The 16,786-nt window shown below is 46.6% G+C and overlaps 2 protein-coding genes across 3 annotated transcripts; both read right to left on the bottom strand.

The window, feature by feature from the left end:
- Nucleotides 1–342: 342 nt before the first annotated feature.
- Nucleotides 343–4,190, bottom strand: C7H11orf68 (chromosome 7 C11orf68 homolog). 2 transcript variants are annotated; one of them, XM_078858736.1, is made up of 3 exons: nucleotides 3,983–4,190; nucleotides 2,154–2,557; nucleotides 343–1,321 (listed from the first exon to the last, which is right to left on the bottom strand). In XM_078858736.1, the coding sequence occupies exons 2-3, from the start codon at nucleotides 2,547–2,549 to the stop codon at nucleotides 983–985; spliced, it is 735 nt and encodes a 244-aa protein (XP_078714862.1). In that variant the 5' UTR covers nucleotides 2,550–2,557; nucleotides 3,983–4,190; the 3' UTR covers nucleotides 343–982. The 2 variants fall into 2 exon arrangements, with proteins under 2 accessions (XP_078714862.1, XP_078714861.1); XM_078858735.1 differs by having other exon boundaries at nucleotides 3,996–4,190.
- Nucleotides 4,191–4,365: 175 nt separating this feature from the next.
- On the bottom strand, nucleotides 4,366–15,158 carry LOC144933669 (radial spoke head protein 6 homolog A-like). Its single transcript, XM_078858726.1, has 7 exons — nucleotides 14,876–15,158; nucleotides 12,500–12,731; nucleotides 11,928–12,352; nucleotides 11,199–11,577; nucleotides 10,333–10,483; nucleotides 9,604–9,721; nucleotides 4,366–5,617 (listed from the first exon to the last, which is right to left on the bottom strand). The coding sequence occupies exons 1-7, from the start codon at nucleotides 14,989–14,991 to the stop codon at nucleotides 5,374–5,376; spliced, it is 1,665 nt and encodes a 554-aa protein (XP_078714852.1). The 5' UTR covers nucleotides 14,992–15,158; the 3' UTR covers nucleotides 4,366–5,373.
- Between the last annotated feature and the right edge of the window lie 1,628 nt (nucleotides 15,159–16,786).

Here is a 16,786-nt window from a genome sequence, read left to right as displayed (position 1 = left end):
CCCGCCACCCCCAATGACCCTCGCCGCTATTGGTGGGCCCCGGCTTTGGCGAACGCCGCTCCGACCAATGAGGAGCCGCCCCCCTCCCCCCAGCATGCGCGGGGGGCCTAATGCGTTGTAGGAAATGTAAACGGCCGTGCCTCGGTTTCTTTGGTTTCCCAGCACATGGCGAGTAGCCCCCGCGTGTATTTTTTTTAAACGATGTTTTGTTATTTTCCAGCTGTCACACGCGCCCCTCTCCCTCGGCTATAGAATGACGTTCTTGCGTTACGATAGAGGCAATTTGTCAAATTCATTACCCATTTTTATTGCATCAAAAATGACTTGAACACAAAATTATAATGCAAACTTTTAATTACACACATCGCCGTGCAACATACATCAGCCACTGCGATTCGTTTACTGTAGTAATGTCTGGGAAAGTATCTCAAAGTAGTAATCCTTAAATAAAATTACTCAAAAGATGACAATTTCAAAATTGTATCATGTTGGTGATGGAAGGTTTCAGTCCGCTTATTGGCGAGCAGTGGCAGCAATGTAGCCCCACCTTGTGGATAAAGCCACGATGAAAACAGAAACATTGTAATTAATCCATGGCATTTAAGTTTCTCAGTACATAGAACTAATAGCTTAATATGCAAAAATAAATAGCGCTTTGGTGCTGAACTTCATTACCTACATCTGAAGCCACAGCCTCAATGCTGGTGAGCATTTTACTATTAAATTACCAGCTCAGACATTTAATAGTCTTCTCAAAACTGCACAAAACTGTATTTGAGGGTTGAAAACCCCACAAACTCAAAAGAGTGGGGCCTCAGAACAAACGTTGGGGCAACTCAAAGTGACAAAGCGTCGTTCCACCCTCCCATATCGCCAGGAAGCATGTCGTAAAAACCAGGCTCATGATACAAAGTTACAAGGAAAAAGTTTTAGCCTCCATTTCACTTCCTCAAATCGTCTTACAAATTCCGCAGGAGCCACCTCACTCGTCGCTGAACTTGCGCGTGATGCGCGAACGGCGCGGCGTGCTCTCCAGGTCAAATTTGCTGTCGTAGATGGTTGGGCAGAGACCCCAGCGGTTGTTGCGGTAGATGCCCAGGTAGGTATACACATCCGGCTTGTACGTCATCCGTGCCTTGACGCCCGTGGCACGGATGGCGGTGTCCAGTGCGTAAACGTCGTCCTCGCGCGTGAAGTCGCAGCTGTAGACGCAGATCACGTGCTTGCTCTCCTTGCCGCTGGGGTCGTGCGGGCTCACCTTGGCCATCGGAATTAATCCCTCGGCTACCGCCTTGGCCAGGCCCCGCCAGGCGTGGTCCACCTGTACACGGTATGGTGATGTTTGTTACAAGATACCTGGGATTTAATACACACATAGGTAGGTAAAGTAGGAGAGACGTAATGTTAATACCAACAGAAGCCAAACTCGTCGTATATCTTCAGCAGTAGTGGTTGTAAAAATAATCATAATTGACTTTAAAGAAATTATGACTAAATAAAAAAACTTTGTATGCACCGTTATGTATGTATAACTTCTTTCGCACCATACGTAACCATACCTGTCAACCCCTTATCAGTGCCCCTACCTTATTACAGACCAATTCAGACCTTATTGGTCACCCCGTACTCTTATAAATCTTAACGTTCATCCTATAAAGTCCCATTACAAGGGAGAAACACAGAAAACAAATGTTGTCCGTATTGAAATGGCTTTACGCCATATGGACCTGAAAATAAAATTTCCCTGTACAAGAATATGGGTAAACCGTATGGGTTGATAGATATCTGTAATGAACTTTGCTAAACAGAGGTGCGGAGCATCGTGGGTGAACAGATACACTTAAGATTCGTCTCACATTTACATAATTGTTTTACTTTCTATGCCAGCATTATCAAGCAGCATTTGTTTTAAAAAGTTAAATTTATTATGCAGCAACACATACGGCTGTTTAATATTGGTCTGAAAAGTCTATGCATCTGATAGGCTTACTAAAATGTTATTTTTACGTAGAAAAGAATACAAATGTTAAGTGATATTTTATTTAATTGCTCATCAGCAGTAACTACATATGTTCTTGATGGGCTCTCACATAGTTTGAAAATTAAAACCTAAAACCGATGAAAATATATGAATAAGAGAGCTCACAATCCACCTTAAAGCCAGACTCCATGTGGATGAGCCACTTCCCAACGAGGCAGCAGTGGTCGAGGGCCAGCCTGCGCACCATGCCGAATGTGATGTGCTCGCTGCAGCTGGTCAGCTGCTCCCAGGCCTCCTGCAGCCCGCACACGTCCATGTCCTCGCTCGATGGGAAGCAGCTGGGGCCCTGTACGCAGATCCAGCCCACGGGCTCCAAGCCCTTGCTGGCATCTCCGTGGCGGTTGACAACCGAGGGGCGGTTCGTGTCAAGCCAGGCGTCCAGCGTGCCGAGTGGCCTCTTGAGCGAGTTGAACGTCTCCCACGGATCCATGTCGGCTGCCATCGCCTCCGCCGCATACTCTTCCGCTTGGAACTTCTGCTCCGTGCCCAGCTCCTCCACCTCCATCATCGCGGCAGCTGTGCCAGAAATAAATCGACACTGCAAATGAGCCCTCTCGGTCGTCTTTTAGCTGTATTTTTGTTAGCTTCAGATGAAGGGAGCTGTTATAGGTACGTTTTATGGTTTCCCAGTTGTGGGTTTTCTTGCACCGCTTTCGCTATTTTGGGTGCTCTGTCACGTCTGTACTGAATTGTTTCCACTTGTTATTTTATCCGCGGTGTTTTTTGGTTGTGTTCGTGACCCCATTGTAGTGTTCGCACTTGGGATGTACTGCATACAAAGACAAAGACCACCCGTATAGCCTGTAACAGACTGTTGGGGCAAGTGCTGTTAGCGAATAGCCCCTATGAAGGCCGGCACGGCACGGCACACGAGGGGGTGGGTGGCCAGCAAAAATCCCGGCCGCCTTTGTCTCCCCTAGGGGAGGCCCAGGACCGGTTGGCCGTGAGTGGGAATCGAACTCGGGTGGCCAGGTTCGTAGCGCAGTGCGCTCACCGCTGCACCACCGCTCCCCACATGCACTGCACACGCCGACAGACACACATTGATAGACCATAGGGGGCCGTTCCTCAATATCGCCATGTCCACTAAGCAGCACACAGCTCTGTTTACCCAGGTGCCGTGCTCTCCTACCTCACAACATTCAAGGCATTGAGTTCATTTCAACAGCCACAACGACAGAGTTTGTAAAGGACATTGACGCTGGCCAAGTTCTGCCATTGACGCAGAGGGACAGCACAGGACGATCCATTTATAGATACCCTACTAGTCCCGGTTTTGTCTCTACCTACGTGACTTTACCGAAAGAACCAAACAGTATATAGTACCGTAGAACATATTGAGTGAGTTGGCTGACGATAGTGGATTAGTATCACGACTGCACAATAACGACGTGTCTGTGGATTCAACCACAACTTCTATGCACATTTCACGCGCACAGTACAATATAAACACAACAGACTTTGCCCAAAATGACAAACGCTTAAGCCTCACAAGGCATTGGAGCGAGATCTCCACGCCGACCCCGAGTTCCATCTGTGCAAGTGGCCGAGTGGAAGCTGCTGCATGTTCAGCATCCACAATCACGGCGTGGGGATTCGCGACTGACTCCAAAGTCTGCGATAAAATAAGGTGTCGTTCTGAATTGGTGACCAGTATCAACACCATCAACACGGAGTGAGGTTCCATCAACGGGCTCGTGAAAACAACGCCCGCTCACGAATTGTTCCACCTGTGTTTGCTCGATATGCTTTCATACACGCGCACACGCAAACGTAGGGTGTTTCAAAAAGATGGACCCAATTTTAGAGATGTAGCGATTTCAACTCGGGTCCATCGTTTTGAACCACCCTGCATGTTGTGTGTGTGCAAGCGGCCCAACTCGCGCTGCGTGCAGTAAATGTCGCGTTAACCCGCAGCGAAGAGCGCAATGCGTGGCGCACCGAAAGCTCTCACCGCACGACGAGCAGCAGCAGCTGCTGCCCGCCTTTGCCTGTGCAGGAGGACGATGAGTGAACGTCTTCCGCAGACGTCGCTGTTTGTGAATTGCCACGATGCTCCGGTTCTTGATGTTTGTTTGTTACGCTGCTCGATGTTGCTGCTGTGGTATGGTCGTGGGGCGAGGCGTGGGCTGATGACGAACCGCGAGGCCTGCACCCGTGGTGCCAGCTCAGAGGTTTTTGAACCTCTTATTGGCTGCACTTTATGGGATTTTATGTCAACAAAGTTTGCGGATGATTATCTTATTTTAATTATTATGACAGCCGAACTCGCTCTGTGTTGATATTAATCATGCAATGTAAACGTTATTCATGTAGTGTGCGCATCCATTGACTGCTGGTGATAACTTAAGAAATAAATGATATCAAATGCTCTTCAAAAGATGTATTATGGTAATGCTGAATAATTTATAAACATTTACTGTGAAAAAAAATACCAAACTCTTATCCACCGTGGGAGGCTTTCAGTCTGTAATATCAAGTCACTAAATGCAGAGCAAACATTTACTTTTAAACTGCGCATTACACCGTTAATTGTGCTAATTCCACAGAATACAATAACTAGAGATACGGGTTTCCAGAATTACGAAAAAGTACCAGATGCTATTTCTGCATTTTCAAAAAGAATGTCTGATTAAATGTTTAATTTGTTAGATCAAAGCCAATTAAATTTGCATTTCTCAGCAGTCAGCACAACAAACACCCAATGATCACACCTGTCCCATGCTGCCAGGCCAGCTGGTAATTTGCACCCAGGAATGCACAGCGAGGTTTCTCATAACAAATATAAGCTGTTGAATTGTTTCAGAAAATTAAAATATGTCTCATGGCAACGTCTCACGTGACAGTCCTGCAAATGCAGGTTTTTATCTTTCATGCGATATTTAAATGCCATTACATATCCTTCCCTTATTTAACAAAACATCAAAATACATAGCAATGAATGTTCAACACAAATTACGATGTTTTTATTTATAAGAGGGCATATGAGAACTAAACGGGAAATATTGTTTTATTCATTTACATTAAAACCCCCAAAATTCTGATAGAACTTGTTTTCACAAACTGCTTTTGCCATTTCCAGATTGGTATATTTCAAATGAAATGTTTTAAAATGCAGCATAAGTGGTTTAGTTTGGTCAAAATTTCCTGCTACATCAGTGACTTTCAGAATGAACATGAGTGATACAAAAAGTTAAGTGTTTCATTGCTTCTATGCTGATTTATGTTTCCTCTTGTTGGCTGTTATTTTGTTGTTTTACTGGGAACATCACCATTGTGAAAACAATGACTGCGATTGTTTTCACAGAGGAGCCGAGCTCCCTGCTGCTGCCTCAATCGTCATCCTCTTCCTCTGGCTCATCTTCCTCCTCCTCCTCTTCTTCCCCATCCTCCTTCTCGGCAGCGCGGCGGGCCTCCTCGTCATGGTAAGCCTGCTCCTCCTCCACACTTGGGTCCTTTTCTTCTGCCACCTCCGGCCCGCCCGCGTACTCCGAACAGGGCATTGGCACCAGGGCAGGGCTGAAGCCGCCCGCCACGTATTTCACACCCCAACCCATGTACAGGTTCTCGAAGATTCTGTACGCACAGTGTACACGCAAGCACATTGATTAGACCATGGGGATCATGCTCAGAAGTGCATTTCCTAGACCAGTACATTGTGACTGAGATTTGCACATTTACCATGTTTCTTCATTCTTCAGGAGATATGACATTTATGTGACAAGTTGTAATAATTGGTATAGACAAATGATTTAACTCAAACAAATGGGAAACTGAACATAGGGACAATCTATAACGATATAAATACATGTATTATTGGAGATGAGACATATAACCAAAGGAAAACTATGGATGTATAGAATTGCAAAACGTTGTAATATGTGATAGTAGGTTTTTACCCTTTTAACTGGTACAAAACTGACACCTTTATTCAAGGCATCATGTTTGCAATGACCACAACACAAGTAGTCAAAAAAGCAAACAAAAAGAAGCAACTCTGATAAGGATGATAATATGCACTGTCCTTGAAGTTGATTGGCCCACACCCGAGACGGCTTTCTTTAGAGCCTAGTCCCCATTGGTGTAGGGCCAGATGACACCAGAAGGTGTACAACTCAAACACAGTGCAATATCAGAGTATTGAGAGCTCGGGGTAAGCATTTACACTATGAGATCTCTTTTACCAGTGGCAAAATATGATAGTAGGTTTTTACCCTTTTAACTGGTACAAAACTGACACCTTTATTCAAGGCATCATGTTTGCAATGACCACAACACAAGTAGTCAAAAAAGCAAACAAAAAGAAGCAACTCTGATAAGGATGATAATATGCACTGTCCTTGAAGTTGATTGGCCCACACCCGAGACGGCTTTCTTTAGAGCCTAGTCCCCATTGGTGTAGGGCCAGATGACACCAGAAGGTGTACAACTCAAACACAGTGCAATATCAGAGTATTGAGAGCTCGGGGTAAGCATTTACACTATGAGATCTCTTTTACCAGTGGCAAAATATGATAGTAGGTTTTTACCCTTTTAACTGGTACAAAACTGACACCTTTATTCAAGGCATCATGTTTGCAATGACCACAACACAAGTAGTCAAAAAAGCAAACAAAAAGAAGCAACTCTGATAAGGATGATAATATGCACTGTCCTTGAAGTTGATTGGCCCACACCCGAGACGGCTTTCTTTAGAGCCTAGTCCCCATTGGTGTAGGGCCAGATGACACCAGAAGGTGTACAACTCAAACACAGTGCAATATCAGAGTATTGAGAGCTCGGGGTAAGCATTTACACTATGAGATCTCTTTTACCAGTGACAAAATATGATAGTAGGTTTTTACCCTTTTAACTGGTACAAAACTGACACCTTTATTCAAGGCATCATGTTTGCAATGACCACAACACAAGTAGTCAAAAAAGCAAACAAAAAGAAGCAACTCTGATAAGGATGATAATATGCACTGTCCTTGAAGTTGATTGGCCCACACCCGAGACGGCTTTCTTTAGAGCCTAGTCCCCATTGGTGTAGGGCCAGATGACACCAGAAGGTGTACAACTCAAACACAGTGCAATATCAGAGTATTGAGAGCTCGGGGTAAGCATTTACACTATGAGATCTCTTTTACCAGTGGCAAAATATGATAGTAGGTTTTTACCCTTTTAACTGGTACAAAACTGACACCTTTATTCAAGGCATCATGTTTGCAATGACCACAACACAAGTAGTCAAAAAAGCAAACAAAAAGAAGCAACTCTGATAAGGATGATAATATGCACTGTCCTTGAAGTTGATTGGCCCACACCCGAGACGGCTTTCTTTAGAGCCTAGTCCCCATTGGTGTAGGGCCAGATGACACCAGAAGGTGTACAACTCAAACACAGTGCAATATCAGAGTATTGAGAGCTCGGGGTAAGCATTTACACTATGAGATCTCTTTTACCAGTGGCAAAATATGATAGTAGGTTTTTACCCTTTTAACTGGTACAAAACTGACACCTTTATTCAAGGCATCATGTTTGCAATGACCACAACACAAGTAGTCAAAAAAGCAAACAAAAAGAAGCAACTCTGATAAGGATGATAATATGCACTGTCCTTGAAGTTGATTGGCCCACACCCGAGACGGCTTTCTTTAGAGCCTAGTCCCCATTGGTGTAGGGCCAGATGACACCAGAAGGTGTACAACTCAAACACAGTGCAATATCAGAGTATTGAGAGCTCGGGGTAAGCATTTACACTATGAGATCTCTTTTACCAGTGGCAAAATATGATAGTAGGTTTTTACCCTTTTAACTGGTACAAAACTGACACCTTTATTCAAGGCATCATGTTTGCAATGACCACAACACAAGTAGTCAAAAAAGCAAACAAAAAGAAGCAACTCTGATAAGGATGATAATATGCACTGTCCTTGAAGTTGATTGGCCCACACCCGAGACGGCTTTCTTTAGAGCCTAGTCCCCATTGGTGTAGGGCCAGATGACACCAGAAGGTGTACAACTCAAACACAGTGCAATATCAGAGTATTGAGAGCTCGGGGTAAGCATTTACACTATGAGATCTCTTTTACCAGTGGCAAAATATGATAGTAGGTTTTTACCCTTTTAACTGGTACAAAACTGACACCTTTATTCAAGGCATCATGTTTGCAATGACCACAACACAAGTAGTCAAAAAAGCAAACAAAAAGAAGCAACTCTGATAAGGATGATAATATGCACTGTCCTTGAAGTTGATTGCTTACCCCGAGCTCTCAATACTCTGATATTGCACTGTGTTTGAGTTGTACACCTTCTGGTGTCATCTGGCCCTACACCCATGGGGACTAGGCTCTAAAGAAAGCCGTCTCGGGTGTGGGCCAATCAACTTCAAGGACAGTGCATATTATCATCCTTATCAGAGTTGCTTCTTTTTGTTTGCTTTTTTGACTACTTGTGTTGTGGTCATTGCAAACATGATGCCTTGAATAAAGGTGTCAGTTTTGTACCAGTTAAAAGGGTAAAAACCTACTATCATATTTTGCCACTGGTAAAAGAGATCTCATAGTGTAAATGCTTACCCCGAGCTCTCAATACTCTGATATTGCACTGTGTTTGAGTTGTACACCTTCTGGTGTCATCTGGCCCTACACCAATGGGGACTAGGCTCTAAAGAAAGCCGTCTCGGGTGTGGGCCAATCAACTTCAAGGACAGTGCATATTATCATCCTTATCAGAGTTGCTTCTTTTTGTTTGCTTTTTTGACTACTTGTGTTGTGGTCATTGCAAACATGATGCCTTGAATAAAGGTGTCAGTTTTGTACCAGTTAAAAGGGTAAAAACCTACTATCATATTTTGCCACTGGTAAAAGAGATCTCATAGTGTAAATGCTTACCCCGAGCTCTCAATACTCTGATATTGCACTGTGTTTGAGTTGTACACCTTCTGGTGTCATCTGGCCCTACACCAATGGGGACTAGGCTCTAAAGAAAGCCGTCTCGGGTGTGGGCCAATCAACTTCAAGGACAGTGCATATTATCATCCTTATCAGAGTTGCTTCTTTTTGTTTGCTTTTTTGACTACTTGTGTTGTGGTCATTGCAAACATGATGCCTTGAATAAAGGTGTCAGTTTTGTACCAGTTAAAAGGGTAAAAACCTACTATCATATTTTGCCACTGGTAAAAGAGATCTCATAGTGTAAATGCTTACCCCGAGCTCTCAATACTCTGATATTGCACTGTGTTTGAGTTGTACACCTTCTGGTGTCATCTGGCCCTACACCAATGGGGACTAGGCTCTAAAGAAAGCCGTCTCGGGTGTGGGCCAATCAACTTCAAGGACAGTGCATATTATCATCCTTATCAGAGTTGCTTCTTTTTGTTTGCTTTTTTGACTACTTGTGTTGTGGTCATTGCAAACATGATGCCTTGAATAAAGGTGTCAGTTTTGTACCAGTTAAAAGGGTAAAAACCTACTATCATATTTTGCCACTGGTAAAAGAGATCTCATAGTGTTGTAATATGTTTTATAAACGAACTCTGCAGCACAAGAGCACATGTTGCAGAGGCTGACACTCACTTCCCCTTGCAGTAGGCGTAGGAGCCAGGCCAAAGATTGGAGCGAAGTACAGCAAAGGCATGCTGGGGCACAGTGGTGCTTGACAGCCTGGCTGTCCATGGTGCTGTTCCTTCAATCTCTGTACACAGCAGACAGCGGTGTTAACCTATATGCAACAACGATTCATGCTCGCAATATAATCACCTGTACGACTGTCACGAATCATGGTCTCAGTGCAGGGGCATAGTCAAGACGGTGGATAGCTCGAGAATTGCCTTCCTTTATTGTTATAGGGCCCAAACACGATACTTTAAAACAAAGACGCAGTCTGGGGAATACAAATGCATATCTATTTTTATAGTAATAGCATTGTGCAAGGAGGCACAATATTCAGTAAAACCTCACGAAGCCAAACTCGGGTAAACCGGGAAGTCTCACGCTCAATCTCTCGTTTTTATATTCATTCTACATCTAATGGCGACATCTAGCGGAGAAATAAATTACTGGACACATACAGAGGTAACAATAAAAAATAACCAGTCTTTCATCTCACTAATCTCACTAATGGATCTCTTTATGTCTCGGTGAGCCAGAGCTTGGCAGGCCACTCCAAGAGCCGTTGAGGGTCACATGTGGCCTGTGGGCCGCTAATTAAAAAACCCTGCTGTACAATGTGTCAGGAATTCAGTGTATTATATAAATTACTATGACGACAGTGATGATGAAACAGAAGTGAGAACTGGCACTTACCCGCATCCTCTGAAAGCGGTGTAAGGAGGGGTGGTCCCACCTCCGGCTCTGGCTCATCTGGGTCTTCCTTATCTTCTTCCTCCTCCTCCTCCTGTTCCTCCTCCTCTGATTCCTCACTGCGTTGCTTTGGGTTGATCCAAACGCAACGGCCCTGGACGCACCAACCACACCACACTTTATATTAACCTTGTCGGGTGGCTCTCAACCCCGAACCAGAAGGTCTCTCCGTTAACGTATTCTAAGCCAAGTGAACACCTGACCAATCGAGTACTCAATGAACAATGCTGCTCTCTTCTCGTAATGGATATGGCTACACACTATTAACAATGTAATGTGTTGTGTTGCAATCTCCTGCTACTTTGCAGATCAGTAGGTTTTTGGAGTTTCACTAATTTGCATGATGTCCTAGCCTCCAAAGCACTACAGAGCAGGTGTGTGCCTCTACAGCCAGTAATACAATGACAGCTACAGAGCAAATAATTACGAGCTTGCAACGTGGCTACTCTGAACATCACACAATTTTAGTTGCACTAATTTCGATGCGTTTCGTAAAATAAATTATTACATCTGTCAGTCAACAAGGTAATTTATTTTCATATATCACTCCTCATTTACTTGCAAAATAACATTGACACTATATTAAATAAAAAGAGATTGAATTATCACATCAATCTTAAAAATACTCTAATGGTTACACCCTTTTACGGCATCCCCTAGGCCAGGGGTTGGGAACAAATATAACCAGAAGTAGAATTTTTGTTCGAATTCGAGAAAACAAAAATTAAATATTTCAAGAGCCACATTGCATGTCAATGTCACGGAGCTGCAGGTTGCCGATATCTTCCCTAGGCGAGTGCCATTCGTACCTGTGGCAAGATGTGCTGGGTGTGGTGCACCCAGTTAGCCGGGTTATCCACCAGCTCCCGCACCGGAATGCCTTCAAAGTCGGGGTTCTCTATGCAGGTCTCGCGTCCGCCTGCTGCATCCTCCTCTCCCTCCTCCTCATCTTCTTCAAACTGGTAGAACCCCAGCGGGCTGACCTGCGTGCCCGCCGAGATGCGGGCGATTTGTGCCCGCAGCAGGTTGGCCTCGTTGCCCGGGAAGGGTGGGTAGGAAATCACGGGCGCGTCCAGGTGCCCCGTGAAGAGGCGGCGAATGCGACGTGCCGTCACGATTTGAGCCGGAGTGACCCACGGCAGCTTCTCCCATGGCTTCCCCGGCTCGTTGGTCACAAAGTATGTGTACCTGTGTGGGTTGCGATCAAGTTACACCTTCCCTGTCAAGTAGTATATTGGAAATTAAAGCAGTAGGGGATAATTGCGAAGTTTTATTAGACGTGCTCAATGCTTAGGACTAACGTGTGATGGCTGTTTAATGGGAAGAGGAATTAAATACTCATGAGCTTGTGTTCTCCACCAAAAACAAATCAATTTATGGATTAGAATAAGTCCCTTATATAGCATTTATTGCATATACTGAAATGTTTTTTTATGATTTTAAAAGCAATTATTCACTCAAGGACAGTGCAACTGAGTAATAACAGTGCTCCCCAACTCGACCTCCACCCTGCAGGTGTGCACCCTCTACACGCCCACCTGTTAGCACCGAAACGCGTAGCCTCTCGGGGGGTGACGGGAGGCGGCTTGTACTCGGACTTGGGGTAATCGTCATCTTCGGCTGCCCCGTTCCCTTCGCCTTCGCTCTGCCCGCTCGTGCTCTCCCCCCTGCCCCGCGACGTCCTGTCCGTCTCCTCCCCCACTTCTTTGTTCTCGGCGTCAGCCTCCTCCCCTTCCTCCTCTTCATCCTCACCTTCCCCCTCGCGGAACTCCACCTCGGCCACCAGGTAGGCACCTTGCGTGGCCAGCACCTTGCCCCAAAAGCGGCAGCGCTGCAGTGGCTGCTCGTCCACCAGCTGCTTGAGAGCGAGCAGGATGCGGAAGGTCTCCTCCCGGCCCAGCCCTACGCCGGCTTGTTCCCAGTAAAAGGCCTGCTCCAGGAGGTTTGGCAGCGGAGACTCCACCTGCATGGCACAACCAACACCATATTCACTGCAACCGGCTTGTCGCAACTCTTTACAAATTATATCCTACAGCTGCCACATAACCAGGTGAGTCCCCAATGTGATTACAGATGGATGTATGTATGAATGAGTGATTAGCCTGAGTACCATCTCGTCGTCAGGGTCGTCGTCTGTCTTGTCATTAGTGGCTGGAAAGAGGCCTCTCTGCAGCTTTGCGAGTTCATCCCGAGCATTGGTTGCCCGCTCGTCCCGGAACGTGGTGGCCACGCCTGCCGTGCGCGAGCGCTTCACTTCACGGCTCAGCTCCTCGAACATGCCCAGTGCTCCATTCGGCCTCTCGTCCAGCAGACGCGATATGAGGCTCGCCAGGTGATCGTACCTGCATCAAGGTGCAATCAGTGGCGATGGAAACTATGGGGTATGGCTGCATCCACGTTAACGTATTTATATTTATCACTTTTCTCCGCATACTTTCATACTATGGCATATGAACAACATCATGCATACGTGAGTTATTTCCTACACAAGCTATTATGGTAGGTAGAGTTTGCTTTTAACTATATTTACAGGCACTGTTCGCTGTGCTGGTCAAACACACCGCATTTTTACATGAAATATTCATACCTAACAGAGAGTTAAAGCAGAGCACTAATGTGAGCTATAAACAGTACAAACTTTCCTACAACTCAGGCATTACAGGAAATGATGTCTGCACGTGGTAGCGCTTGCTATGATGATCCAACTTTGCAGAAACTGTTGGCATCCGAAGTTGTTTGTACAATTATACTGTACTGCACTCTTCCTGGGACATGCCCGATAATGACTCGTGTTATTACTCCAGCATGTCAGCAAATCAGCGGGCTTGTGTTTTATTTCTTTGAACCAGGGAGAAATTCCAGAACTGTAATTTTGTTAAAATCGAACCTGATTGGTGGGAGTGTTTGGTCAAATGCATACATGTCAAGCTGCAGTACTTATCAATCACAAGCAGGAATGTGTGCGTTGGCTGTATCCTTCCAGAGAGCAATACAAGCGACTCCTGTGGAGTATGTATGTCTGTTCAACGTCTTTCCTACCGTACGTATTCAAGCGTGCTAATCGGAGGTGCGGGGAAGGACAACGAACTAAACACAAAAAGCAGTTCTAAAGAAACGAAACGCCTATTTAGTTACGTAATCTAGACGATTAACATCCTACCTAGCCTTTAGAACAGACCTTCGTGCGGAATGGGGAACCTTTAGTGGCATGGCCAGAGAGTGCCGTCTACATCATGACTAAACAATCACTATTACCAGGTGTGGTTAATTGAGACCGTTGAAGTGGCTATGGCTGTGGTTTTCACCTCGTCTCGTTTAGCTGCATTTGCAATGATATATCACAAACCGAAGCAGACAGCAAATCTACCTCCAACGTATTGGCAGTTTATCAGCACATCAAAGTTGTGTTAATGACGTAGATTTTAAAAAACCGTTGTTAATAATACAATGCATTAAATGTGTTGACATTGATAGCGCTGCCAATGTTATTATGCTGAAAGTATCTAAATACTGTATTAAAATGCTACTCTACACCCAGTGTCCGTGCACCACCAATTATAAGGGTCGCCAGTGTCAGACCAGTGAGTGTGTGATGCATGGTGAGTGATGGGTAGCGTCTTGTCAGTGTCATTGTTTGGTGAGTGCGAGTTGTGAGTGTTGTATCGGGTGGGTGGTACGTCTGGTGAGTGGTGATGTGAATGGTGAGTGCAAGGGGGGTGATATCTGGTGGGGTGGTATGTCTGGTGAGTGGTGATGTGAGTGGTGAGTGTAAGGTGAGTTGTATCGGTGGGTGGTACGTCTGGTGGGTGGTGATGTGAGTGGTGATATGAGTGGTGGGTGGTGATGTGGGTGGTGAGTCCAAGGGGGGTTGTGTCGGTGGGTGGTACGTCTAGTGGGTGGTGATGTGGGTGGTGATGTGAGTGGTGGGTGGTGATGTGACTGGTGAGTGCAAGGGGGGTGGTTAGTGGCACGAGGCACGTATTGACACGAGCAACGCTCGTAACCATGACAAATATTCTCTTGTTCATGATACTGATTTTTATGCCACTGGCAATTTTGATGATAATGTCGACACTGATTATGATTAAGGTAATTTTGTAAATATTCCTGCTGAAAATGTCGATGGTCCTGCAACGAAATGACTTCACAGGCACCGAGAGGAACACGTTGCAGGACAGGAAAACAAACACCAATGACAGCGATCACGTGAACTGTTCGGACAAGCGGGATTGGGCAGGACACGTCGCCAACAGGGAATGACGGTCGGTGGACAAGGCTGGTGAGAGAATCGCAGCCAAAGGATGGAACGCGCCCAGAGGAGACGCGATTAGATGAACCGCGGCACCACAGGGGAGGGGAGGGGGGCGCTTCACGCAGCAGTGGATAGAACATGGCGGGTAATCTCATCGATGCAGGTGATGTTTGTGCTGATGATGGTAACCGTGGTGGCGGTGGTGGCGATGGAGCAGCCCCTGTGCCCACTCACAGCGAGGTCTGCGCGCCGTCGCCTCCCGCCTTGAGCAGGAACGCCTTGGCGCTCTCCTCCGCCTCGCCGCGCCTCGCCGTGCCCGCAGCCGCTCCCTCCGCCGCGCTCGCGTCCATGGTGCCCCGCGCCGATCGTGCGGAGACGGTGACGAACCCAAAGCCTCCTCAAAGCCTCCACAAAGCCTCCACCAAAGCTCCACGCGGCTCCGCGGGGGACGGAGTTTTGTGGTGACGAGAGTCGCCGAAACCTCCTCCTCGAGAGCCGCCGCCGCTGGGACGCCGTTGCCAGGCGACCGGCGCGGCCGCGTTCACATTTCCCAGCGCGGATAGGCGCGGGGCCGTCGTCGAGCGCCGCGATTGGCTGCGGCGCGCGTGCGGTGGATGACGTCAGCATGGTTGTCTGTGGTCGACGGGGAATCCGATGAGCTAAGAAGCGCTTTAGTCGCACGTGACCCAGGATGGGCACGGGGTCGGGACGTTACAGCGATAACAAACAGTACAACAAACACGATAGGAGTGCAAAGTATAGGAAAGGTAAACAAAGCACTTACAAATATATACACAAATAAAACTAAACTATCTTTATCTTATTCTTGGTTCTTTCGGTAAAGTCACGTAGAAGGGAGTGACTTTACCGAAAGAACCAAGACTATGAATCCCTGCAGTCACGAAAGCTTTACATCGAAATATCTTTATCTTACCAAATAAGGCTTTCGCGACCAATATTATCCATAATAAAGGTGTTTATTATCCATAACAAGCTTCATTATCCACGTATTGTCTTTATTATCAATAATAAGGACAATGATGGCAATTGGCCTGATGAAGCTGGTTGTCATCACCAGCGACGCGTCACAGCTCAAATGGTCAGCGTTGTTGCGGGCGTGCTGACGCAGTCGGCAACTAGCCACGTGCTGTTTGCGTGACAACGCACACTCATTGTCCATACGTGATCTGACCAACAACAACAACAAATCCCTTTGACGCGATGTTGACGCTCCGGATGATCGCTGCAAAGTAAGATCTGTGTTTTGATTTAGTGCGCTGATCTTAAAGGTGCATTGAGAAATGTTGATACTCCGACTGATGCTCCTACTGTTGTGGAGTGACTCATGCAGCCAGCTGTGGCTGCAGGGTTTTGGTAGTACATGTTGTTCATGTTGTTTGTGAAAATTCGGTCACAGTTCCTATGATCACTGTTTCATTGCTTTTATGGCTTTATTTTGGTGATTTTCGAAAAGTTTTTTGGTTTGGCCATGTTTGTTTGTTGTAGTACGGAGTTAGACTGATGGCCTTAATCTAAGTTGTCTTGTGGTTGTTGTTTGACTTGCATCCCACTGGGATTGTTGCGCACAGTGTTTTTTTCTGCAATATTTTGCTGTCTTTTCTTGGATTTTCTGTTTGCACTTAGTCACATATTCACTTTAAGATGTTTTCTTGTTCATGTTTTTGTTTTTTGTTTGTTGCGGTTGCACCAGATTCAAGAGCCGATTGGCTCACAGGGCTATACCAAATAAATAAACTTGAAACTTCAACTTGACTTGCGGCGGGGGGTAGGGGGGTGACGTCACGTTTAAAGGGCGCCCCCCCCGCCCCGCGTGACGCGGCCGCGTGGTGGCGCCCCCTGGCGGGACCCGGCACCGCGAGCCGCGCGCGGTGCGGACGGGGAAAAGAAGAGGAGGGGGAGGGGGGAGGAGGAGGGGGGAGGGGGAGGAGAGGGATGGAGGAGGGGGGGGGAAGGAGGGGGGGGGAGAGGGAGGGGGGGTAGGAGGAGAGGGAGGAGGGGGGGAGGGAGGAGGAGTAGGGGTGGGGGAGGAGGGAGGAGGAGGAGGGGGGGGAGGAGAGGGATGGAGGAGGGGGGGGGGAAGGAGGGGGGGTAGGAGGAGAGGGAGGAGGGGGGGGAGGGAGGAGG

Source organism: Lampetra fluviatilis, chromosome 7 (assembly GCF_964198595.1).
Source record: "Lampetra fluviatilis chromosome 7, kcLamFluv1.1, whole genome shotgun sequence".
NCBI classification, from domain to species: Eukaryota; Metazoa; Chordata; class Hyperoartia; order Petromyzontiformes; family Petromyzontidae; genus Lampetra; species Lampetra fluviatilis.
This window is presented reverse-complemented; position numbering and strand designations above follow the sequence as displayed.